Below are 24,569 nucleotides of genomic sequence, written 5' to 3'. Positions count from 1 at the left end.
GACTCAGTGTAGGTGTTCAACTCGTAAATGAATAAAGGAAAGACCAGTAACTGACACTGACAGCTAGAAACACACAGGGGGACACAAAAATGCACACATATGCACATGTGTGCATGCACACACAGACACACACCTGAGTGTTAGCATCTCAGGGCACATGCCGAGGGAGCGCCTGCAGAATGGGCAATGTGCTAATGAGTAGATGTAAATATTCGGTGCCCTCCCCTTGAAGGAAACATTAGCCCCATTTCCCTTTCTATTTCACCTGTATCCTTGATAAAGTCTTGCTTATTGGTAGCAAAAGAGTGCTCTCTTCTTAAGGAATTTCCAAGACAGACCAAGTGGCCTTATCTTCTTCCACACCTCACCTGCCCTCCACTTTCCTTGAGAAAATCTGTCACTAGACATCCTATCCCCAGTGTCCACCTTCCATCCATGCTTCCCCCAAAACCCAACCACCTGCCCTGCCAACTTCAGCCCCCAGCCCAGCTGTCCAGGTCACCCCTTCTCCCTTCTATCCTTTAAAAAGCTTCTGAGAAAGCTCACCTCCTCCTGGAAGGCTTCCTGACTGTACAATTCCCAGAGTCTCTCTCCCTTTCCTACCACTCTCAGCAGTGTGCACCCCACCACAGATCATTTGGAATCACACCCTCCTATCTGGGGCTGTGACTTGCTCCTGAAATTTCTTGTCTATTTGATGCCATGTTTGGTTGTGATTCCCAAGAGGGTAGTAGAGCACGTGCCTGTGTGACTTAGAGTACCAAGAGTCCCAAAGGATCAGCTTGCTGAAGAGATGATGCTTTGGGTGATGAAAACACCCACCCCAAAAGGGGGGGGGGGGGTGTTACATAAATAAGACAACTTGGAACAAACTTAGGTTAAGCCGATCTGGTTAACAGCTTAAAGCTCTGCAGATTGAGGAATCGAATGAGCTGACGTCACAGGACCATTCCATTTCTGACCTCCTCTGAGGCTAGGGCGTTAACCCTGGGGGGCCCTGCCCTGTCACAGCGGGACTGGAGAAGGAGGAGGGGAGGCAGGGAGTAGGAGGGGCGGAGGGAGCTGGAGGAGCCCGCGGTGACCTACGGCTGCTCCCAGCACTGCCCATCCACCAGCAGCTGATTCAGTGCCTCTGGCAGTGAGCAGCAGCTGGAGACGGAGAGGAGGCCACAGACGGGAGGCTGGAGGCCAGCGGTGTGCCCAGGTAAGAGGGTGCTGCACGCCTGGCTGCCCAGACAGGGAAGGGTCAGAGAAAGACCTGCTTTCTAACTTTTCTACTCAGGAAGAGACAAGCAGTGGGCATGAGATCAGACTGGAGAACATTCCCTGGCTGGCTGATCACCCTTTGGGGGTGCATATACATCCCCTTGGGACAATTCCAGGATATTTGAAGAAGAGCATTTCTTTGAATCCCATTTAGGTAGTTCTGCCCAGGCTCTGATTTTCTGTACATTGTTTGGTTTAGTGTGTGATACGATGACCAGATTAAAAATCTCACCACCTGTCCAGAATAAGGACCCCAGGGCTGGGACTTGTTACAACATCTTGATTAATAAAATGGTCAAAGCAGAGGGGAGAAGCCCCACTTGGTGTTCGGTTCTCCTTTCCTCAACTCCTTCCAGATGAGAAATTAGAGGTAGCAGGAAGCTGGATCTGCAGGATGGGAGAGAGGGTGGGGGTGGAGGGTGGGGGGCTGTGGGGTCCCGGAGAGAGAGGCCAGTAAGACACTGCCGTGGGGCCCAGGGATAAGGGTCTTGTCGGAATAGGTTGAATTGAGAACACAAGCTGCTGTTTGGTGCCGAGAAGAATTAGGTTTCTTCTCAATGTGGGAATGAACCATGGAAGATAGAATTCATTTCCTTCCCCATCCCTTCCAATTGTGATAACATTCCTCCATTCCCCAACCAGGCAGATCTCTTCATTCGTCAATGACCCTGTACCAAATCTGGCTTACTCCTGAAGAAAATGGAGATCCAGAGGATGAAATGGTTCAACTGTTTCTCTCTCGCTTCTCTGCTGGTTTCTGTAGGCAGGAGGCAAGAGGGAGAGGAATGGTGTTATCTTTATATTTCTTCATGTGTGACAAATAGTCCAGTAGTTGACTGATAGCTGGAGGTGGAGGTGATGATGAAGATGATAATGAAGATATCTGTGTTGAGCTCAAATACTCCAATGTGGGCTCGTGGACAGGTGCCAACACCCTCACCCTCTACCAGACTGATCGTTCTAGGCAACAGCTGGGGCAGAGGCCCCCCCATAGCGTCCACTCTGACTCTCCCCCCACCCATGGCCAGCTGGATCCTCCATTGGCCGCCCAACTCCTGCTTCCCTCACCCTCCCTCGTGACTCCCTACAGACAGCGGCTGTGGAGCCTGTGACCACTCCAGAATGCGGTTGGCAACCCATGGCATTCCAGCACACTGGGGGGCAGTGGCCGGGCTCTAGAGGGGACACCTAGGGCTAGAAGTGCCAATGGGTGGGCAGTTGTGAAATGGAAGCGTGTCAGGAGGAGCAAGGAATTTGCTCTGTCCTGGTTGATTCTATATTGATGATGATGACAGGGCTCTTTGGGCAGGGAATGGAATTGCCAAGATGGAGCAGCTTGGCCACAGGCCAGCCACACAGGAGGTAGGATTGCTGGAGAAGTCTTTCAAGACCCCCACACCCCCATTTGCCACTCTCAACAAGAGAGCTCCCATCCCAGAGCCAACCCCTACCCTCTCCTGGGTGGTGCACCCCATCGGCCCCAACAGATGGATCCAATTGAGAGGAAATCTGGGGGAGATAGTGCGGTGGTGGTAGGGAGAGGCTGGGAAACACTTGTTCACCTAACACTATAATTCATCCACTGCAGAAAAGAGCAGACGGATTTATGGGAATCCCACTGGCCTGGGCCAAGTCAGAGAACTCTCCCCTGTAGACCCCGTGATCTGAAGGATTCCAGATTGGTTGAGGGTGGGAGGTGGAGGACTGCTGGGCTTTGCCAGAAAATCTTGGAATTAGGGGAGGAGCCAAGAGGTCAGAGAATGTCCTTAGAGAATTCACATTCCAAAATCAAGAAGACTGGGCTGTTAAACGGTTTCCCAGGTTTGCAGAGACTGATGTCTCACCCTCTGAGTGGTCAGGGGGCATGAGTTCCACCAGGAGGCCAGACCTCCAGCACAGTATTCAGGGCTCAGCCCCTGGTTTCCTTTATCTGGGAAAGGTGCCAATTGGGCAGCATCCTAATTTACCCTGGTCTCTGGGGCCAGGGCATTGCAGGAAACCTGTCAAGTATCATCAGTTGGGGTTAGGCAAGGCCTCCAGCTCTGATGGCATTGGAGGTGTAGGATGAGACCAGTCTGGACCTCTCAGAGGCAACTCTATCTTCTCTTCTCAGGAGATCAATCTCCCCCTTTGGTGTGGCCAAGAGGAGCCAGAATTATGGCGGGTAAGAGAACTAACTCCCCCTCCCTTCCCCAACTCTCATCCCCAGCCCCTCTCTGGTGCTTCTCACCAGGGTGAAGGGGAAGGAAGGAGTAGGGATCAAAGATCTTTGGGAACTCATCTGTCTATTTGCTTTTTTAGTGCCAGCTATGGCTTTTGATTTGTTTTCCCAAGTAAAGGGTGCCAAGCCCCCTATGTGGGCTCCTGCTATGGGAGGCAGGCCCACTGCCCACTCTCCCTTCTCCAGCATTTCCCCAAGGACACTCTCATGTTCTTCCCAGGGTGCTCCCTGCCCACTTCCTGGGGACTCCATTCACGCTGCGGAGGATCACAACCCAGATTCCCACTGGAAAATTAAAAAGCACTGTTTCCAGGCAGGAGCTGGGAGGGACAATCCTGCCCCAACACTAGGATAGTTCCTGATCTTTACGTGAGTGGGTAGGTTCTTCATACTGCTGGAGGACTGCCCAAGAGGGAGAAGGGGAGGACTCATCTCCCACTCCCATCTCCTCCAGAGAAGCTCCTCAAGAAGTCCTCCCTCCCTGGGGTGAGCGTCCGACAGCTGGTAGAGGAGATCCCTGAAGGATGCAGCCCTCCGGACTTTGAGCAGAAGCCCATCCCCTTGGCTCTGCAGGAGGGTAAGGCCTGGGGGGAATCTGCTGCTAAGAGGCAAGATTCTTGCTGTCATGCATGGGGAAGAAGGACATGGGTACCCACCTTCCTGGGCTTGCCTTCCAGACCCTAAACCCATCTCCAGCTCCCACCACATCTCCCAGAACTCTGCCATACTTGGGGGGTGGCTGCCTGCCTGAACCCCAGAAGGAGAAAGGGGTCCAGGGAGCAGAGAGGGTACAGGCAGTGGAGAGATGCTGTGTTATGCTGATGCAAGAGACATTGAGGGGATAAGGATGGGGAAATATTAAATTGGGAAGTGGGGAGAGGTTATGGTGTTTACTAGCCCCTTTCTCCCCAGTTCCTGCCTCAAGGCAGCTACTGCAGGGAGTTACTGTTAAAACTGAGCTCACACTGAGCCCTCCCAGCTCTTGCCTGCAGCAAGCCAAGCCCTCAGGGGCTCACAGGCTAGGCTCCTGACAACCATTCCAGAAGGCCACATGGGAAAAGTGCCCCAAAAAGTGTTGGGAGCAAAGGCTTGTCGGGGAAGGGGTGAGAATTGGTGTTCTTGCCCCAACAAAGGCCCCTGTGATAAATTTTAGTTCACACCATTTTGTTACAAGAAAAATGATAGTACTTTGTTTTCCTAAATCAAATTAAATCTGACTCTAAGTCCCCACTCAACAAGGTTATGAGAAGTGCCATCTCTCATCATTGGAGAGGGCTTGGGCCTTCATTCTATCCTGCTGCCTTCTGAAATGCTGCTGGTGGGGGGCTGAGTGGTTTGTTGAGGGTGAGCAGTTCTGAGGCTTCCAAGCCAAGCCTGGAGCTTGGATGCTTTTCGGAGCCTGCAAGCCTGTGCCTCAGCACCAGCTCCTTTGGGCACCAAACAGCCAGTCCTCTCCCTAGAGAGCAGCCATGGAACCCACAAAAACTCGTCCCCTTCCCAGTCTTGGGGAGAAGCCCTCAGGCTCCTTTCCCCACCCACTCCCAAATGCCTCTCTCACCCCCAGCCCCACTTCCCTCCCCTTTCACCAAGGACAGTGCAGCTGCACCTTTCCCTCAAGGAAACTGGGCTTCTGCAAGACAAAAGCCAGGAGAGCTTTGGCTTCTGAGTGCCTGGCAGCTGCTGCTTCTGCCTGGCATTATAAGAGTCCTCGTGTCAAGGGGACCAAGGCCCAGTGCCCTTCTGGAAATGGGCAGTATGGAATGGGCAGTTTGAAATATCTAGAGCAATGAGGTTAAACATATGTTAAACTTTCAATAAATATACTGTCACACCTGCCCCCCATCTGTCAAACCTACCCCCACCCCTGCCTCTTCCTGTCGCAGGGAGAAATGCCATCTTCCGGGCTGTGGTCTGTGGGGAACCCAAGCCCGAAGTGCATTGGCACTGCACCAAAGGCAACCTCAGTGACTCCAGTAAGTACCAGATGTCCTCCACCCCGGGCAGCAAGGAGCACATGCTGCAGGTAAGAACCCCAGCTCTTCCGCCTGCCCAGGGACTACCCATCTCTTCCCAACCCCTTGAAGTTCTCTGTAGCAGCCTCCAATCCCCAGAAGAGCCAGAGATTCCTAGTCAAGTTTCAGTCCACTCAACTCTGTCCTGTGGCTCGAGGTGGCCTGGACCAGGAGTGGGTCTGGCAGGCTCCCAGGTGCCTTTGCTGGTAACCTGGGGGCAGCAGAGGCTGGAGCTTAAGGGCACAAGTTGGATTGGACTGCCTGGGTGCCATCCCAGCTTCACTATCCGCTAGCTTTGTGGCCTTGGCATTTACCTTTGTTATTTCATCTGTAAAATGGGGTCATCATCATCCCTACTTTATGGGGTCGTTATGAAGGTGAACGGTTTATGTAAAATGTCTAGTCAGTGCCTAGGCTATAGTGAGCACTCATTAGCAATGTCAGAGCTACCGGTCATTGAATGTCTACTATGCACTTGACTTGATTTAATCCTGTCCACTCCCTATTTTACGAGGTATTATTATTTCTATCTTACAAGCAAAGAAACTAAGGTTCAGCCAGAGATGGTAAGTAACTTCCCCAAGGTGCCACAGACAATGTCTTCAGTCCCAGATCCATCTGACTCCTCAAAGCAACTTCATTCTACTACACCACATTGCTTCTAATGGCAGAGGTTTGGGCAGCCACCCCCGGTCCCGATGCAGTTTTGTTTCGGAGTCTGCCTTTCCTGATGAAGACTGTGAGCTCCATGAGGACAAGGATTTGTCTTAGTTGTCGTTATACCTCGAATGCATCATCATTTCTAGTAAATGGAGGATGGGGAAATGCTAGCCCCATTCCCCTGCCCTCACTCCCTCTGTAGATCAACAAGCTGACGGGTGAGGACACAGACCTGTTCCGCTGCACAGCCGTGAACATGTACGGAGAGGCCGTGTGCTCTGCAAGGCTCACCGTCATTGAAGGTGGGCTTGCCTCAGCCTAATAGGTGCCCAGGGCATCAGCTAGACTTTCTCCCCAGTGGCTGGTGTGGGGATGGGGTGGCAGTTGGGGGTGGGTGGAGGGGGTGCTGAGCTGCTGCTGCTACAGCCCCCACCTTGCATCAGAGCTCTCACTTCATTTATCTACACACTAAATCTGCATATGATGCAAAAGACACACACTCAGCAATCACCTTGGAGCAGATACTTTGAATAATATTCTCTTGGTCCAGTGGAATGTCAGGACCTGGAAGTTGGTTTCTAACCAACTAGTCTGGAATGTTCTGCTAACTCTCATTCAATGGGCTCCATTTTCCCCTCTGGGCCTCAGATTCTCCCTGTACAATGGATGCTTCGTACAGGCCTATGTCAGAGGTGGCAAACAGGTAATATAAAGTCCAATTCCTTCTCTCAGGCATGTCTTGGTTTGCACAGTGTTTCAAATTTTTTTTTCAATTACCATAACACAATACATCCCAGAGCTCTTATCAGCTGCTAATTATTCAGGTTGGCTTATCCCCTCATGGACCTAAGATGACTGCTGCCACCTAAACTTAATCCACATTAAAGGAAGGAAGGAGAAAGACAGGGCCCCAGTTACATCTGCCCTTTTTATCTAGAAAGCAAAAGCTTTCTCAGAAACTCCTGGGAGACTCCTGCTTATGTCTCATTGGTCAGAATGGTATCACATGACCACTCCTAGTTGCAAGGGAAGCTGGGAAGGCAAGTGTTGAGCTTTTCCAGCCTCTCTATTGGAAGTCAACAAAGAAGAGGGGATTATTAATGGCTGCAGGGTCAGCCTACACCCTGAAATGGCAACTCAGGTGGAGCAACAGGGCAGCTTCCTCCCTTACATGCTGTTCAGTTTGTTGTGGTTGCTAGTGACCACTTCACTGATTTATGCCACCTTCCTGGACCCTGTAGACATTTGAGTGTGCCTTCCTTGCATGAGAGGGATTTTCAGGTCAGTCCCACTTGGGTCATGCAAAGTCTCTCGGGTATCAAAGCTCATGGACAGACCTTCTGCCCTGTTCTGTCCCTCTTGCTGGGATGTCGCCACACCTCAGAGGAGAGTGGGGAGGTCGGGCCCGGGTATTCAACCCATTTCTCAGGAAGACCATCAATTTGGCTTGTCTCCCTGCCTGCCTATCCACGTTGACTCCTTTCTCTCCTCCCCGGATATTCCAGTTGGCTTTCGGAAGAGCCGGAAAAGGCACCAAGAACCCCAGGAGGGTAAGTAGAATTATCACTAATCTCCTTGGGGCCTTTAGGGCATGGGCCACTTCTTGCCTGATGCTCCCCACCTAGCCAAGCCCCCTGACACCTGTGAGTCTGCAGTCTGCAGGAGAGTCCCTGTCAAAAGCATCATTGTTAGCTTTGGACCACAGGTCCTTCTTCCACCTCCTCTCCAAGCCTCTTTCTATGGGAAAGCCCTGCTTTAGGCCCTCAGCATCTCACATTGGGACTAGGACCTCATTTTTACTCCCTTTCTAGACCTCAGGAAGGAGCTGATGGACTTTCGGAATATGCTGAAAAAGAGGTGGGTCTGGGTCTGTTCATGGGGGATTTTGGAGGTCCCCATGTACCTATCCCCTGCCACTTCCATAAGCAAGTGGGTTTCAGCCCCCAACTCTCGTCATCCAACACATCCAGGGGAGCTAGACTGCAGAAAACAGGTGGGAGGATGGAAAGAGCAGGGAACTGGAGATTCTGGATACAGCTCTCCCACTTTTAAGCTCTCTATTCTAGAACTAATAATGTCTCCTCTCTCAGCCTTGATTTACTCATTGGTAAAATGGGGCACTCCACAGAACAGATATTTTTTTATTTTTTTTAAAGGCAACAGAACACTTTCTCCTTCCAAAGGCATCTTGTCCAGAAATCTATAATACAAGTTGCTATGAGCAGAGTTTCCCTGGTGAAACCTGAAGTTGTCACCATCAGTTTTCTAATTTCTCAATTGGTTGTCACCTGCCCATTTCTGGGTCCTGCCAGTCCCAACAGTGGTCTATCCCAGAGTTCCCAAAATCTATGTCCATTTCCTTCCCCAAAGCACAGATCAGGCAGCTTCCTCAGTCCCAGGGTCACCAGGCCAGGTGGCCAGCACCTGGGGCTCCCCTGACCTCTGACCTGCCCTCCCTGCCTCCCAGGGCCCCACCCCCAGCACCAAAGAAACAGATGGACTCTGAACAAGTGTGGCAGCTGCTGATGACGGCAGACCGGAAGGACTACGAGCAGATCTGCAGGAAGTATGGCATCGTCGACTACCGAGGAATGCTGCGCAAGCTGCAGCAGATGCAGAAGGAGCGAGAGGACAAAATGGCGCAGGTATCCTCACCCCTACCCCATCCCACACACCAGAAGTGCAGGTGCCTTTCTGAGGCCTCAGATCTAAGTTGGGCTTGGAGGCAGGACTTGGGAAAGCAAGCATGGTGGAGGGGCTTGCCCTCATAGGGCCCCCAAGTCCCAGCTCCACCAATGTGGCATCCAGTTAAGGACCCAGGCACCTGAGTCAGGCACCCTGGCTTTGAAATCTGGCTCTGCAACTTACTCAACTCTGGGGCTTTGGAAAAGGACCTCTGTGCCTCAGTTTCCGCATTTGTAAAATGGGGATTATAGTCGAGTCTGTCTCATGAGGTTATCAATGAATAAGAGACTGTACCTAAAGCACTTAGCCTAGTGCCTGACACATAGGAAGGGCTGATGTCAGCTATCATCACCATGATCATCATTGCCATCATTGTGTCACCAGATATTTGTGCACTTACCTTATTTCTAAAGGCTTCCGGTGAAGAGAATTTCACAGCTTCCAATAGCCCTCTTGCTCCAACGTCTTATAAACTGTATAGGAAGTTCTTTCCTGTGCCCAAACTTTAAGTCTAATTTTTCTTCAGGAAATAGAAAACAGCTAGTTTTCCTTATCCTGAAAATAGTGTTTTATCCACCTGCAAGTGGTTCATCAAACCTCCCATCTAGGGGTCTCAGCTTTCTGTCTCCCCCAAGCTCTCTGACCTGCTTTAACATAGACCAGCACAGAGCCTTGCACAATGCAGGTGCTCAATAAGTGTTCATCAGATGAAGGAACAGATGAATGAGAGAGTCCTGCCATGTCCGCAGAGCACCTGGACAACTGCATTCCTTCCTTAGTTGCCTTCCTGATCTGACCTCTGATCTTGGAGAATCCCTTTCTTCACGGGGCTCAAGTCTCCCCACATGTAGAATGGGCAAGCGGGTGTCCAGCTGGGTTTCCATGGCACCAGAGAAGCCAAGGGTTTGGAGTGCCCTGAAGAGCGAGCTTAGAGAGCTCCTGGTGGGTGTGTCTTCCCTTTAGTATGTCAACGCCATCTCCAACTTGAGACACATCAAGGTCACCAAGGAGGGGGTCGCGGTGTTTGACCTGGAGCTGGATCTCAAGGATCCTAAGAGCAAGATTTACTTGTATAAGGTGAGGCTGGGGTTGTTGGGGAGGGGCTGGTTCTTGCAGGGATGCTGCAGGCCTTGGGAGGAGGAACTCTGGGTCCCACGGCCCCCACTGTGGAACAGCCAGAGCACACAGCTGGTGAGCCCCTCATCCTGTGGGGTTCATGGTTGGAGCCAGGTCAAACCACAGTGTAGACGTTCTAAAGAGACTTCTTACCTCTCCCTGAGCAACCAGACTTTCCAGCCTCCTGTGACTATGTATGTGGTGTCCAAACCCAGGGCACGGGGGTAAAAAGCCAGTTCTGAGTAGGTGCATCCTCTTATACCAGAGCTGTCTCTCCAGAGCCTTGACACAACCCTTCCCAGGCCCCAGGGTTAATTATTATCTGTCCTCCAGGCCCTGCCCTCCTCCTCCCCCTTCCGGTTCCAGGCGTGTATTGTATGGGGCAGGAAGCAGCAAAGCATAACGTGTAGTTAAACATCCCAGCTCTATCACTTACTAACTATGTGTCCTTCAACAAGATACTCATCTTCCCTGTGCCTCAGTTTCCTCATTTGTGAAATGAAGATAATAAAGATCCCATCTCATGGCTTACTCAAATTAAATGCGATAATGTGTGATTTGTCCCTCCCCTTACATCCGTGACCCCTCCTGCTACACTTCCTCCTGCCACCCTGGCCTGTCTCTGTCCTTTTGTTCTGTCTCTTCCCTCTACCTGGCAGGCTGGGCCCCCACAACCACGTGGCCAATTCCATCACCACCAGTGAGGCTTCCCCTGACCTCCCTGTTTAAAACTGCCATGTTTCTCAGCTTCACCCCGACACCCCTAAACCCCTTACCTTTCTCTCCCTTTGCTTTGTCCCCTAGTTCTATTTCTTTCCAACTAACATTACATTGCTTACTTATTTAGCATGTTTATTATTTGTCTGTCTCCCCCACAGAATTTTAGCCCCTTGAGGGCAAGAACCTTTGTCTGTTTTATTCACTGATGTACCTAAAACAGGGCCTGGCACACAGTGGACACCTGAATAAACACTACCTACTGTTAATATTCAGCAAGTAGCAAATCTATCTAGGGCACAGCTAAGATGGCCATGCAGAGATTACTGGGTTTTGTAGAGCCTTAGAAATCTGGTCTTGGAGAATTTCCTTCCTTGTGGGGGTGGAGGGAAAGTTCCCCCGGATGAATGAGCTGGGGCCCCTGGTCCATTGCCTCGCACCGCCCCCACCCTCCCCACCCCCAACCTTGCAGGGCCGCTGCCTGAGCAGCAGTTCAGCAATCTCAGGTGTCTCTTTGCATAACACTTGCAGACTATTCTACAGTAAGGGCCACGGAAATTCCCAGAGCACTCATTCCCTTCCTCACACTCCCTGCCCCCGTGTCCTGTGTCCTCTGGCTGCTGCTCTCCTCCTCCCCCTTCTGGTTCCAGACACGTGTTGCCTGGCCCTGGGCCAGCTGGAGAGTCTGCTGGCTGTGGCTGGAGTGGGAGTGGGCAGGAGGGGCTGGGGACCCACTGAGGCACGGAGACCCTCCTCCCACCACACACACACACACACACACACACACCTTTCCTTTCCTTCCCTCTCCTCAGGATGGCGAGATGGTCCCATATGGCTTTGACAACCAGACCAAACACTGTCTGCGGCGGCTGGGAAAGCGCTTCCTCTTCCAGATCCAGGATCTGCGGCCTGAGGACGCCGGCGTTTACCAGGTCAAGGTGGAAGACGCTGAAGTCTTCTCCACGGAACTGGAGGCCAGTGGTGAGTGGTCTTGACTGTGGAAGTTCAAGAAGGGGAGACCTGTCAGGAGCAGGGCCTGTGTGGGAGCCATGGTTGGAGGGAAGATAGAGGTGACGAGGCTCTCATTTCAGGGACAGCAAAGTCCAGTGGAGGAGAGAGACGCACACCCAGATGGTTGAATTATGCTGACCTCTGTCCTCCAAAGCTTTGCTCAAAAGTTAGTCTTTCTTGGTGCTGAGCTGAGCTCTATTGAGTTACAGCCACAGATGGAGAAACACAAGTTCTGCTCCTACTCATAGCTCCCAATTATATTCAGATCAGATCCAAAGTAACTTCACAGCCTTGAGCCGTAACCTCCTTCCTTTCTAATGCACAGTCCTCATCTCTCACAGCTTCCCAGCAAGAATCTCCTTCCATGCCCCTTCTCCACCTGGGGATTTCTCCTTCCACCCTCATCAAACTCTGTCCCATATCCAAGGGTAGCTCAAGGAGGAGGAGGAGAAGGAGAAGGGGCCTAGGAGGAAGATGCTTTGGCAGATGTATCACAAAGGACATGGCTGAATCAAGGTTGAGGAAGAGAGAAGGGAGTGAGGGGTCCCACGGGTCTGGGGTACCTGGGACAGAACTTCGAAAACCCTGGAAATAACGTGATGTGGGAAAAGGAACATGGGCTTTGAAGTCAGCCAGACCTGGATTTGAACCCTGTCTGGGCCACCTCTTAGCTGCATAAGACTGGGGCAAGCCATCAAACCCTTCTGAGCCTCAGTTTCCTCATTTGTAAAAGGAAATGATAATGCCCACCTCAGGATAGTCATAAGGATGAATAAGATGACGTATACAAAGCACAGGTGTTCAGCATGTTGGTTTCCTTCATGTGCCCACCTTGCCCCCAGATATTGCTCTGGGGTTTAGAATTACAGAATTCCAGAGCTGAAAATAGGCTTCCTGAGCCTATCCTGGTAATCGCTAATTACACCCCCTCATATAATGGGGAAGGAATTGACAATGGAGTAAGGAGGTGACCCACTGAAGGTGGCTGAGCTGCCTGAACCTGGGTTCCTGAGCCCCCTGGCCGCTCTGCTCCAGGTCATGCTGTGTGGTGCTACAAGCTAACCCCCTTCCTGCTTCCCCAGCAGCCGTCCCCCCCAGGGTGGTGGTCCCGCTGGCCGAGGCCCACTGCGAAGAACAGGGCGATGCCATCTTCGAGTGCACTCTCTCCAACCCCTGTCCCAACGCTGCCTGGCACTTCCAGCGCCGGCCGCTCCGGCCCAGTGACAAATATGAAGTGTGTGTGTCCCCTGACGGGCTGACCCATCGGCTGGTGGTGAAGGGGGCCCGTTTCTCAGACATGGGCCTCTATTCGCTGGGCACCGGGCTCCACTCCTCCAGCGCCTGGCTGGTGGTTGAAGGTGAGTGGCTGCCTCCTCGATTACTCCCTGCCTCCACCACAACAAGATCTCAGGGCTGGGCAGGGCGTGAGGGATCCCAGGGCCAGCTGAGGCCTGCTATGTTCAGTCGTTTGCTTTTGAATGATTCCCTCATTCTCGGGGAACAAGGAGGGCTCTGTGAATCTAATTTTGGTCCACTGCCAATGCCAATCACAGTCAACCCAGTCCTCCTGGGCTGCGTCTGCTTTGTCAGGGCTCTCAGAATTCCAAGATGGCCCCAGGGTCCTGGACGAGGCTTTGGACAGTGGCCCAGGTTCAGTACAGATGAGAAGCCCCTGGTCTAGACCAAAGAACACCCTTAAACCTCTCCCCTGAGAACTGGGATTTGAGTTCCGGGTGATCCCGAGAAACTGTAAATTGGACATTTATAAAATAGGCAGTAGGGCAAGTAGATATTTTAAAACGCATGGAGCTGCTCATGGCAGTTTGCTAAGCAAATGACTTTTTGCCTATGTATTTCCTTCAACAGCCTCATGAGCCAGGTTGCAGGGTGGGTGGCCTGTGGGTACAGGGTGGGGAAGGTGGTGATTAATTTTACCCATTAATCAGCTGGTATGTCCCAGCTTCCTTCTCAGATAGTTGACCTGTTTCTCTACTGAGGAAACAGGCCAGGCAAAGCACCTGCCTGGCCCCATAATAACAGGGACTTTGGTCTTTTCTTTTCTCTCTTTCTGCGGCATTTACCTCCCATGCCCTTACCACCTCACCAAAGGTGGGAAGGATAAAGGCCTTCTGACCACAAGTGATGACTGCCAGCTGCAGGCGCAAGGAGCCCAGGTCTCAGAAGCAGAAGACTCCGGGATCAGTGGCGAGGGAGGGAAACCCAGAGAGCAGGACCCCATGGGGGGCTCTCTCGATGGGGCAGGGCTGACTTCTGGGCTCCAGCTAGCAGCTGGTCCAGACCAAGAGGGCCATGGTGGGCACACCTTTTCCTTGATGGGGAACGAGGGGGCAGCTGACTCTGCCTGGGGTCCCAGGAAGTTGAGAGAAGGCTGCCCCGAAATCAAGGGAGACAGAGTCACTCTGCCTGGGGAAAATGAATTCCACAGAGAGCATGGCTGGGGTGGAAGCCTGCCAGGGAGGCCCCATCTACTGGGAGAGGGCCCAGAATCAGGATCGGGCTTTATGGAGGATCATGGCCGAGACAGCGATGTGGACAGATGCTGGGGAACAGCAGGGGACTGGGAGGCTGGGTCCAGGCATGCTCGGGTTGGAGGACAGGGCAGCAGCTGGGAAGGAAAAGAGTGCAGAGAGGTTGATGGAAGTCAAGTGGACAGTTGTGGTCAGGAGCAACTCTGGGTTACTCGGATGGGATCTGGAAAGGCCCTACTGGGATCCCAGTCTGGTCCTCTGGGGTCTTGGCCCAAAGAAGAGGTGATGAAGAAGATTTTGCAGGGGGATAGCCTGGATGATGTGGAGGAAACAGATGGTCAGAGTAGGGAAAGGGGGAGAGGAGTGGCAAGGGCAGTGTGGGGTAGTGGCACTGACCTGGGAGAAGCAGGAATTCCTGGGGCCCTGGAGTCTCCTGGAGGAGAAGCGTCTAGCTCCAAGGCAGGCATGGGCCCTGGGTCCTGGGACTCTCAGGGAGGTAGGGATGCTGACCATGGGAAAACAGAGGTCCACTGGAGATCAGGGGAGTCTCGAGGACAGACCTTTGGAGGCAAGAGTTCCCAGGAACCACAAGTGTCTGGTGGCGGAAAATTCCTCCTGGGGGTCAGGAATCCTGAGGCCAGAGCTGAGGAGCCCCTGTGGGAGGCAGATGGTGGGGGCCTTGGGGAATTTGTGGTTGGGGGAAGGGGCTATCCAACTGACTCTGGAGGCCCAGGAGGCAGGCACTGGGAAGGGGGCCCACAGGACCTCAGGGGAAGGGGCTTTGGCTGCAGGGATGGCCAGGAGACAGCTGGGACTTTGGATGGGGCAGGGGATGGCTCCAAGAGCCCCCAGTCTCCTCAGGGTGGGACAGCAAGTCTGGGGGGAGCAGGGGGATCTGGAAGAACAGAATCTGACAGTACAGATCCTTGGGATGACACATGGTCTAGCCTCAGAAAAACTAGGGCCCATCATGAGCCTGGAGTGCTGGGGTCTGGTGGAGGGAAAGGGAGTGTGGCTGGTACCCAGGTGGCTGGGCTGATGGAGTCTGGTCGGGGGATGGATGCCAGAAGCCGTAGGCTAATTGGGTCTCCAGGCCCAGATGTTCAGGGTTCAGAGGGGACAACAGGAGGCACTGATGGACTAAGAGGTTCAGGGATAAGGGAGCCTCAGACAGATTTCTGGGAACGGTCATGGGGCTCTAGAGAAAAAGGGTCCAGAGAAGGGATGGGCTTGGAGGATGGTTTAGGAGATCCAGGGGGAGTGGAATCTAGTTATGGAGTTGGCTTAGGGTATTCTAGGGGAATATGTCCTGAAAATGAGGCTGGTTATAGCAATGGCTCAGGGGTGCCAGAAGAAACCGGGTCTGGGATAGAGTCTGAAGAAGGGGGTAGGTACAGGCATGGCTCAAGGGTGCCTGGTGGAATGTGGTCTAGCAACAAAGGCAGTCATAGTCCTGGGAGAAAGAATGGCTCAAATGGCCCTGATGGAGGGCCCATGGGTAGATCAGGGAATTGGTGTTCATCCAGCGGCCAGGGGGAAATGAGCCCTGGGATAGGGCATTGTTTAGATGACAGCCTAGGGGGTCCTGGGAGAGTGGGGTCTGTGGGTAGGGGTGGTCTTAGGGCCTCTGAAACAGTAGAGACTGTGGGGGAGGGACATGTGGATGCAGAACCAAGAGGCCCTGGAAGGATAAGGTCTTGGGATCAGACAGGAGATTATGGGAGCTTCAGAGCCTCAGCGACTCTGAGGTCTTCTGGAGGAGGCTGTGAAGATGGCTCTGGGGGTCCAGGAGCTATGGAGCCAGGGTCTCTGAGGACAAGGGGCAAAGTGAGTGATGGGGACGGGAGCAGGGGCCCAGACACCAGCGCGTCTGAGGCTGAAATTGGTTATTGGGATGATACCGGGTGCCCTGAGGCATTAGCTCTACAGGATGAGGCTGGTTCTGAGGGCAAGTGGGCTTATGGGTCTAGCAATGTGCGGGGTTGTGGAGATAGGTCAGGGGTTCCAGGACCTCAGGGAACTGGAGGCAGAACAGCTTATGGAGGAGAGTTAAGGGGTCTTGAGCCAGGGAGGGAGGCAGATTTTAGAGATGGTTCAGGAGGCCTCCAAGGAATGGGGTCAGGAGGTGAGACAGGTTATGGGAAAGATTTGGAGGTTCCTGAGAAAATGGGTTCAGGATACAAGGCAGAGTATGCAGATTACAGGGATAGTTTGGGGGGTTCTGGGAAAATTGGGTTAGATGGTGAAGCTGATTATAGGAATGCTTTAAAGAGTTCAGGGAGGATTCCATTAGGAGGCAAGGGATTTTATAGGGATGATTTGGGGGATTCTGGGGGCATTTTGTCATGGAGTGAGGTAGGTTGTAGAGAAGGCTTGGGGGATGCAGAGGGAATGAGGCCAGGGAATGAGGTAGGTTACAGGGGAGGCTCAGGAGGATCTGGGGAAATGGGCTTAGGGGGTGAGATAGGCTCTAGAGATGGTCCAGGAAGGTATGGAGGCTCATTGGCTGGAGTGGGACATGAGGGTGGACCCAGCGACCAAGAAGCCATGAAGCATGGGTCAGGATATCGGGTAGCATCAGAGGAGTCTTATGATGGTACAAGCTCCAAGGATGGTCCAGAGAGCGGCAAGGGATTGGGGTTTGTGAATGGTGCAGGTACCCTGGTGGGCTCTGGGATGGCTGAAAAGCTGGGAATTGCAGATAGGACAGCACCCAGGGACAGCTCCAGAGGTCCAGGGGTGCTGGGGACACAGGGAGGGCCAGAGGCTCCTTCAGATGGTCAGGGCTCCAGGAATGATCTTGGGGGCTATGGAACCTCAGGGATCCTCAAGGCTTTGGGAGTTGTTGACTCCAAGGGAAAATCAAGAACCAATGAGTGGCAAGAAGGTTTTTGGATCCCAGGGTCTCCTAGGGATAGAGAGGCTGACAGTGGGGAGGGTGGGTCTGCAGACCAAGCAGGGGGTTTGGGAGCTTCTGGGTTTCTTAATGGTAGGGGGGCAGTGGAGGGTGAGACCTGGGCAGGGACAGCTGCTCTGGAGTCTGGGCATGGAGGAGACTTCTGGAAAGCAGGCCCAGGGATAGCAGGCTGGGGTGGAGACTCACCGCTGGGAGGTGGAGACTCACTGCTAGGAGGCAGAAGAATGGGAACAGGATGGGAGAGCTCAGCAGGGACAGGCCAGGCTCTGGACAGCAGTGCTATGCCCAGGGGAAGGGGCAAATCAGCATCAGGGGCTGCTGATGGGCAAGGAGTGAACAATGCTTGGGCCCCAGGCTGCAAAGACCAGCAGCTTGGCCACAGCAGCACAGGTGCTGGGAGCCGACTCCCAAGCTCCAGGGATTCCAGTTCCCCACAGGAGAAAGACACTGCTTTCAGTGGGAGCTTTGAAGGGCGAGAGGGCTCCAGGGGCAGGGGAGGTGCATCAGGCCAAGGAGAGGCTGGAGGGTGTCCAGGCCTATCGTCCCTGGAGAGCAAAGTTTCAGGTTCTGGAAGGGGGACATTTGGTGGCCCAGAGGGCTCAGGTTTCCTGGGCAAGGGGGAGTCCACTGAGCAGGGAAAGAGCCTCACCCTAAGATCTTGGGAGTCAGGACCACGGGGAACCTGGAAGGACCCAGACAGTCCCTTTGGCAGAGAAGACTCCGGAGACAGAACAGGGGAGATCCAGGACCTGGGCTCTCTACGAGGACAGGGAGGCAGGAAGAGGGTCCTGGGGGAACAGGGGTCCCTGGAAGTTGAGAATGACAAGGCCCAAGGTTCTGGGGCCCTGGAGGCTGAGGGGCAGGATGCAGAAGGGTCTGGAAGATCAGACAGGAGGCCCAGTCCCCACAGGAGCAGGTCTCAAACAGCTTCAGGGGCCGAGGGTGGAGTGGCAAAGAGTTGGGGAGCAGTTGAGACCAGAGGTATGGGGCGACTGCAGGGAGGTGAGAACAGAGGGTGCCCAGGGGAAACCCTGGGTGAAGACTGGAGGTGGGAGCCTCCAAATCACCTTGGCATCAGGAGAGGGGGCAAGGAGGGAAGGTCGGACTTCCATGGTGAGGAGAGGGATACCACCCGAAGTCCCGGATCCAGATACAAGCCCAGCACCGGTGGTTTCTCCAAGGAGGCCCGAGGTAGGTGTTTCTCAGCTGGGCTGGCTCCAGCGGGGTCAAGCTAAGGGGGGACTCCCAGGTTGGTCCCAATTCTATGTCCAGCCCCAGGAGACTGTCCTTGCCAGTGTCCCCCATTTTCAGGGATTTCTTTCAAATTCAGGATGCAACCTCTTCCTCCTTGTGCAGATGGGATCCAGACTGCATGAGGCTCAAGAGGTCTCTGAGTGTCTGCCTTGAAAGTCTATGTTCAAAGCACCAGGATTGTTGACCTAACTTTCTGGGATTTACCCAGATCTCTCATTTGTATGATTCGGGAGCCCCAGGGTCCTTACTGCTTCATATATCCTGCATCCCAGATCTCCTGTCTCAGCGTGGGCCCCATGAGAAAAATGAGAGGGCCTGCTTTGCTGGCACTGGCTGAGCCCAGCTGTGGTGGTCTCTGGGCAGGCCATGGCCTGGGGGTGGGGGAGGCTGGCCCTTGGGGGAATCCCCAAGTTACCTCACCCCTAGACCCCCTCCCTGTCTATCCAGGCCCTGTGGGCCCCTATTCCCAGGGTCTGATGGACACAAAAGCACAGGAAGGGGAGGCCGCCGTGTTCTCCTGCACCCTCGCCGGTGACCTGGGGCCTGGCAGCTGGTTGAAGGATGGAGTCAAGGTACAGCCTCCACACACCTTCTCTTTACCAACCAGTCGGTGGGGACCCAGGGATAAAGCAGAGAAGCAGAGGCTTTGCAGGAAGGATTTCTCATTCTTCATTTTACTCATTCATGCAGCCCAAGAGAAACTTAAAAAGCCAACAAACCTGTTGGGTTTAAAATAGGATTTTCCAGGGGGATGTGGACCCTACTCACGCCTCACTCAACACACCCCTCACTCAACACACCCCTTGCTCTCCCTCCACCATCCTAAGTGCCTTTCCTGTACCTCCACCTATTGAATCCTACCCATCCTTCAAGACCTCAGACCAATGCCATCTTTGCATCCTAACCAGATGGGATCCCTCATCTCTCAGAACATTCCCTCTGTCCTCCATTATAGCTGTGGCACAGGAGAAAGCAGGTCACAGAGGTTCAGACCCCAGCTGTGCCACGAATCAGTTATGTGACCTGGGGCAAGTTGCTGAATATTCCGGTTCCTTCATCTAAGGTTGTCATGAAAATTAAATGAGAGAGCATCAGCATTCCATACATGATTCCACCTGGAGGGGCAGGGGTGGGAGTGGGGTGACCCCCTTCTGTGGCCCTTGTCTCCAACTCACCACCCAGGATGGCGTCGTCTTCAAGCAAGACTGTCTCATGCACAGACTCTTCGTCGCCCGTGTGCAGGGGACCCAGGCTGGGAGGTACACCTTTATGGCCGGCAACCAGCAGAGCGAGGCCACCCTAACTGTCCAGGGTGAGGACCAGTCCCACCCTGCCCTGCCCTGCAGCCTCTTGGCACCAGGTGATATGCTCCACTTCAAAGAACCTGAATTTTATGGCTTGTCTGCAGTCACTGTCTAATCTTACTCAGTCTGAGAAGAACCTCGTCGATTTCAAAAAGTGGCCCATGCCCTCCCTATTCCAGTATCTAAGTGCCTTTCTTGTCAGGAAGTCCTTGGTGAGGTCTAACCCTGGTCTCTCCTGCTGTGGATGAAGCCCATTCCCTTGTTAGTCCTCCCAAGAGGGGGTTGAGGGCTCCCTACTCCTTCTGCAAGCTTCCTTCTCTGCGTCCTTCTTTCCCCACTCCCAAGGTGCCCGGTGTCCTGGTCTTCTTTGATGCCCACACCCTGTTTTATCTCTAGATCCCCCCACCATTGCTCCAGATATGACAGAGAAACTGAAAGAGCCACAGGTGGTCAAGGCTGGGAGGCTGGTGACAGTAAAGATTCTCTTCAAGAGCCGCCTCCGGGTCCAAGCTGCCTGGAGAAAGGACGGGGCCGAGGTGGTGGGCAGCGGCAGCAGGGGAGCTGCGGTGGCCCTGGGGGACGGCTTCACACAGCTGTGGCTCCCCAGCACTGGCAGGAAGGGCTGTGGCCAGCACAGCGTGACCCTGACGAGTGAGGGAGGTTCTACATGGGCCGAGCTCACCCTGCAAGCCATAGGTGCCTGCCCTGCCTTCTCCCCAGCCAGGCACTGGGGGTCCTTGGGGGTCCCCCATTCTCCCAGCCAGCAAGGCAGGCCCAGGGCATGGTTTCTGTCTCTGAGCCTCATTTGTATGCTCATTAAGATCCAAACCTACTCCTCCTCACTCCCTTCTTCGGACTGGTTAGGATAAAGAAGTTAAGAAAAGTGAAGGGCTGGGCTCTTCCTGGGAGGAGGAGCTGGTTGAGCTTCTCTGAGCCAATATACTGGTACACAGGGAAGGAGCTGGGGCGGGAGGGTGTCCCCCAGCCTGGGCTGTGCCAGCAAGGTAGGACTGCCCCTGTCAGAAGGCTGCTCGGTGGGGCTGGGCTCAGGTAGGTGCATTATTCCACATCACATCTTTGAGAGGGCTCTGGCTGTCTGAGGAAACGTGCAGACCTCCGGGTAGTACCCCAGGCTCTCTGGGCAGCCACCCCCCACGGTGAGCGAATCCCCTTCCAGCTACCCTGACTGCCTTCTCTTCCTGCTCTTCTCCGTGGGTCCCCAGACAAGCCCAAGCCCCCACAGGGCCCTCTGGAGGCGCAGGATTGCCACGGGGCTGGCATCGGCCTCTGCTGGCAGCCTCTGTGGGATGGCGGGGGCCAGGCCACATGGCACTATGTGGTGGAGAGGCGGCAGGCCGGCAGGAGCACCTGGCTGAAGGTGGGCGAGCTGCCTGCTGCTGGCACCACTTTCACCGACGCCCACATGGAGCAGGGCGGGAAGTGTGCCTTCCACATGAGGGCTGTGGCCTCTGAGGGAGCTAGGAAGGCCCTGGAGTCCAAGGAGGTACTGGTGGCTCCTGAGGGTGAGAGGGGAAGCCGGGAAGTCTCTCGAGATCCCCACCGTGCCCCAGAAGCTGAGCAGCACCAACCAGTGGCTGGAGGCCTTGAGGCCCTTCTAGAGCAATACAGAGGCTCCTTCACTCAGCTCCATTTGGATTTTGGCAGCCAGAATAGGAGGAAAGATTCATGGGGTCTTCTCCCAGCTATGGCTCTCTGGGGGTGGGGGATGGGCACACAGAGCCCACTCTCTCAGGACCCTGGGCAGGGACTAACATCCCCCTCTGCCAGATACCCTCAGACTGGAGCATTATGTTGGGGGACTCTGGAGGCTGAGGGGGCTCAGGCTAGTTCAGTGCCTTATCTGTTTCCATCATTCCCAACCCTCAACAGCCAGAACAGTGTCCCAGAGCAGGCTGGCTCAGCTCCTCGACACTCCCCAGCAAAGGACAGAGTGTGGCCCTGCCTCCCTCTCCCCATAGGACACCCCCTTTCCCCTGCCTCTGGCTGACCAGCCCTGGCTCTGTCCCCAGCTCTCCCCAGGCCCCCCTCCTCCCCAGCCATCCTGGCGGCCTCCAGCTGGGGCATCACACTGGCCTGGATGGCGCCTTGGGGCCCTGGTAGCGCCCGCCTCCTGGGCTACCTGGTTGAGAAGCGCAAGGCGGGGAACAACACCTGGACGAGTGTGAACGACCAGCCCGTGTCCGGTGAGAAGGCCTGAATGGGTGCACCCCCAACAGCTCCTGGGTGTTTTGGTATCATTGTGCCACATTGGTTTAATGCAGTGGGCCTCACCCGGGGTGGTTTTGCCCCTAGGAGACATTTGGCAATGTTTGGTGACATTTTGGTTGTCATGACCTGGGTGTGTGTGTGCTACTGGCATCTAGTGAGAAGAGGCCAGGGATGCCGCTAAACTCAGGTTTACAACACACACAGGTCAGCACGCCCACCCCACCCCCTTCCAACAAAGAATTTCTGGCCAAAATGTCAATGTTTGCCAAGGTTGAGAAACTTGAGTGTAGTGGGGAAAAATGCTGAGCTGGAAGCTGGAGATGGAGCTATCAGCCCTGTCCCCCTCAGCTTCTGGCCTTGACCTTGGGCAGCTCACTCTTCTCTCTAGAACTCAAGTTTCCTCACCCATAAAATAAAGTGTCCCCTGCCCCACCAAATAGTTTCCTAAGAAACTAACTGCTTGCTGAGATCAGAAAAAATTCAGGAAAGCCCAAGTGCTGGGCAGATGCATTTCTTTGGCGCTTTATGTGCTTCAGAGTATTTCCCAACTGCATGCATGCTGTGGAAGCAAAGGCCTGCAGAGGAAAGGGCACTGAAAAAATTGTCAGGACACGTGGTCTCTAGCCAGGGCTTGCTACTGAAGAGCTGAGACCTCTCAGGGCCTCAGTTTCTTCATTTTTCCAAGAGGGAGAGGAGAACTAAGGACGTACCTTCCCAACCTCACTGTTTTATGGTTCTGTTTTGTTCAAACATGACAACAACTCTGTGTAGCAGAGAGGATCAGAGAGGTTAAGGTTTTTTCAAGGCCACCCAGCAAGTTAGTGGCAGAACCAGATAGGGGCTCCTGACACCCTGAGCAGCGAGTCTTTTCACCTTGGAGAGAACTGAGTCACACCTGGGTGGCTAGATGGCAGGACGGATATGTTGGGCCCTGTGCTTGGTCTTCTCCAGAACTCGGAGGCATGGAGCCGTCTCCCCATCAACTGGTCCCAGCAGGGTGGGACTAATGTGGGGTGTGCTGTTTTCAGAGAGGAGGTGGACCGAGGTGGACATGCAACAGGGCTGTCAGTATGAGTTCCGGATTACAGCCGTGGCTCCCTCAGGCCCCAGAGAGCCTGGACCCCCATCGGATGTGGTCGTTGCTCGGGACCCCCTGAGTAAGTGGAGCACCAACCCGGGGTGGGGGTGGGGGTGGTGAGCATGGGATAGCTCTGAAGCTGGCGGGGAAGGACAGAAGCCACAAGCTCGTAAGGAAATGGTCAGGAGGGCTGGAAGAGACACGTGAAAGGCAGCTGGGCTAGGCATCTCCCAGGGACCAGGGAGGGGCACAAGCCCCTAAACTGAGATCAAATGGGCCCAGAGGCCAGGCAGTGGGAATCAAGTCTCCCAAGATCATTTCATGCACTCTTCCACCTCTGGGCAGGTCAGTGCCCAAGCTGGCCCAGCTGGCGCACTCTTAAAATCACCCCTCACCCCAGCGAGGAGTTCTTATTCCTGGTGAATCAAAGGAGAAACTCATTCATCAATGCTCCATCCAACAAACATTTGCTCATCACCTCCTTGTGATGCCAAGAACTAGGTGAATAAATCTTGGTCTCTGCCCTTGAGAAACTCACAGTCTGGCACAGCATTTCCCTATCAGTGGTCTCAGGAACATGAGTGCACAGAGTGCAAACAGGCATTCTGGGAACAGTGACGACAGGCCTGTGATCAAAGATGTATGTGACATGTCATCCACAATAGTTCCAAGTCCTGCAGGAAAGACACCTGTCCAACTTTGTTTCATCAAGATTTCCCAAACTCAAGTAGAAAATACCTTTTTCACAACGTACCTATTAAAAACTTCGGACAATCACTGCAAGGCATACGGCTTGGAACAAACCACTCTAAAGTCCTCATCCGCTTATGACTTTGCCAATGACCAGTCATTGAGGTAGCAGCACATTTCTGGCATTTGCTGGACTGGCCAGGTGGCTAAGACCTCGAGAGCATCTTTCCCCCACAGGGCCTGGCACATTAAAGATGGTGGGGGTGTTTGAATGAATCCAACAAGAATAGAACATTCTACAAATGTCGTCGTTCAAGTGGCATCTAAGTTTTAATCCTACAAAGGGCAGAGTGTGGAATGGCAGGATGCATCTTATTCCTTGTAAGTGGGCCAAGCCTCTCCTGTTTTATTGTTAATCTCTCTCATCAGCTATGGGGAGTGGAGAGACAGCTAGGATAAGCAGTGTCCAAGAGTAACCACACCAATCACTACTTTTCCTAGGCCCTTGCTGCTAAGTATCGTCCATGGACCAGCAGTATCACCTGAGAGCTTGTTAGAAATGCAGCATCTCAGGCCTTGCCCTAGTCCTTCTGAGTCAGAATCTGTATTTTTAACAAAATTCCCAGGTGATTTAAAGTTTGAGAAGCACCGTCCTAGACCAATGGCTCACAAACTTCACTGCAGCTGCAGCTCTTAAAATTCCTGATGCCTAGGCTGCACCCCAGAACAATTAACTCAGAATCTCAGGGAGGGTGGGGAACTAGAAACTAGAATTTTTTAAAGCTCTCAGGTGATTCCAATGTGCAACCAGGCTTGAAAACCAGAGCCAATATATCATGCCTTGTGCTTGTTCCAAAAACCCACAGGCCCTGAATTATTACTCTTCCCATTTAATAGGTGAAGAACAAGAAGTTTGGATT

General features: G+C 53.6%; 1 protein-coding gene across 1 annotated transcript in view; it reads left to right on the top strand.

Annotated features, from left to right (window-relative positions):
- The first annotated feature begins 2,115 nt into the window (after positions 1 to 2,115).
- IGFN1 (immunoglobulin like and fibronectin type III domain containing 1) overlaps positions 2,116 to 24,569 on the top strand; it is a 29,699-nt gene continuing 7,245 nt past the window's right edge. Inside the window, exons 1-19 of the mRNA XM_037806221.1 lie at positions 2,116 to 2,190; positions 3,380 to 3,430; positions 3,942 to 4,064; positions 5,371 to 5,510; positions 6,362 to 6,461; positions 7,665 to 7,709; positions 7,971 to 8,016; positions 8,627 to 8,804; positions 9,808 to 9,921; positions 11,490 to 11,658; positions 12,774 to 13,046; positions 13,798 to 13,849; positions 18,170 to 18,285; positions 18,796 to 18,918; positions 19,517 to 19,660; positions 20,049 to 20,348; positions 20,876 to 21,175; positions 21,683 to 21,856; positions 22,910 to 23,038. Of these exons, the coding sequence (XP_037662149.1) occupies positions 3,424 to 3,430; positions 3,942 to 4,064; positions 5,371 to 5,510; positions 6,362 to 6,461; positions 7,665 to 7,709; positions 7,971 to 8,016; positions 8,627 to 8,804; positions 9,808 to 9,921; positions 11,490 to 11,658; positions 12,774 to 13,046; positions 13,798 to 13,849; positions 18,170 to 18,285; positions 18,796 to 18,918; positions 19,517 to 19,660; positions 20,049 to 20,348; positions 20,876 to 21,175; positions 21,683 to 21,856; positions 22,910 to 23,038 (2,533 nt within the window). The 5' untranslated portion in view covers positions 2,116 to 2,190; positions 3,380 to 3,423. The remainder of the gene's footprint in view (positions 2,191 to 3,379; positions 3,431 to 3,941; positions 4,065 to 5,370; positions 5,511 to 6,361; positions 6,462 to 7,664; positions 7,710 to 7,970; positions 8,017 to 8,626; positions 8,805 to 9,807; positions 9,922 to 11,489; positions 11,659 to 12,773; positions 13,047 to 13,797; positions 13,850 to 18,169; positions 18,286 to 18,795; positions 18,919 to 19,516; positions 19,661 to 20,048; positions 20,349 to 20,875; positions 21,176 to 21,682; positions 21,857 to 22,909; positions 23,039 to 24,569) is intronic.

Source organism: Choloepus didactylus, chromosome 2 (genome assembly GCF_015220235.1).
Source record: "Choloepus didactylus isolate mChoDid1 chromosome 2, mChoDid1.pri, whole genome shotgun sequence".
Classification (NCBI taxonomy): domain Eukaryota; kingdom Metazoa; phylum Chordata; class Mammalia; order Pilosa; family Megalonychidae; genus Choloepus; species Choloepus didactylus.
The sequence above is the reverse complement of the archived record's forward strand: the minus strand, read 5'-3'. Positions and strand labels throughout refer to the sequence as shown.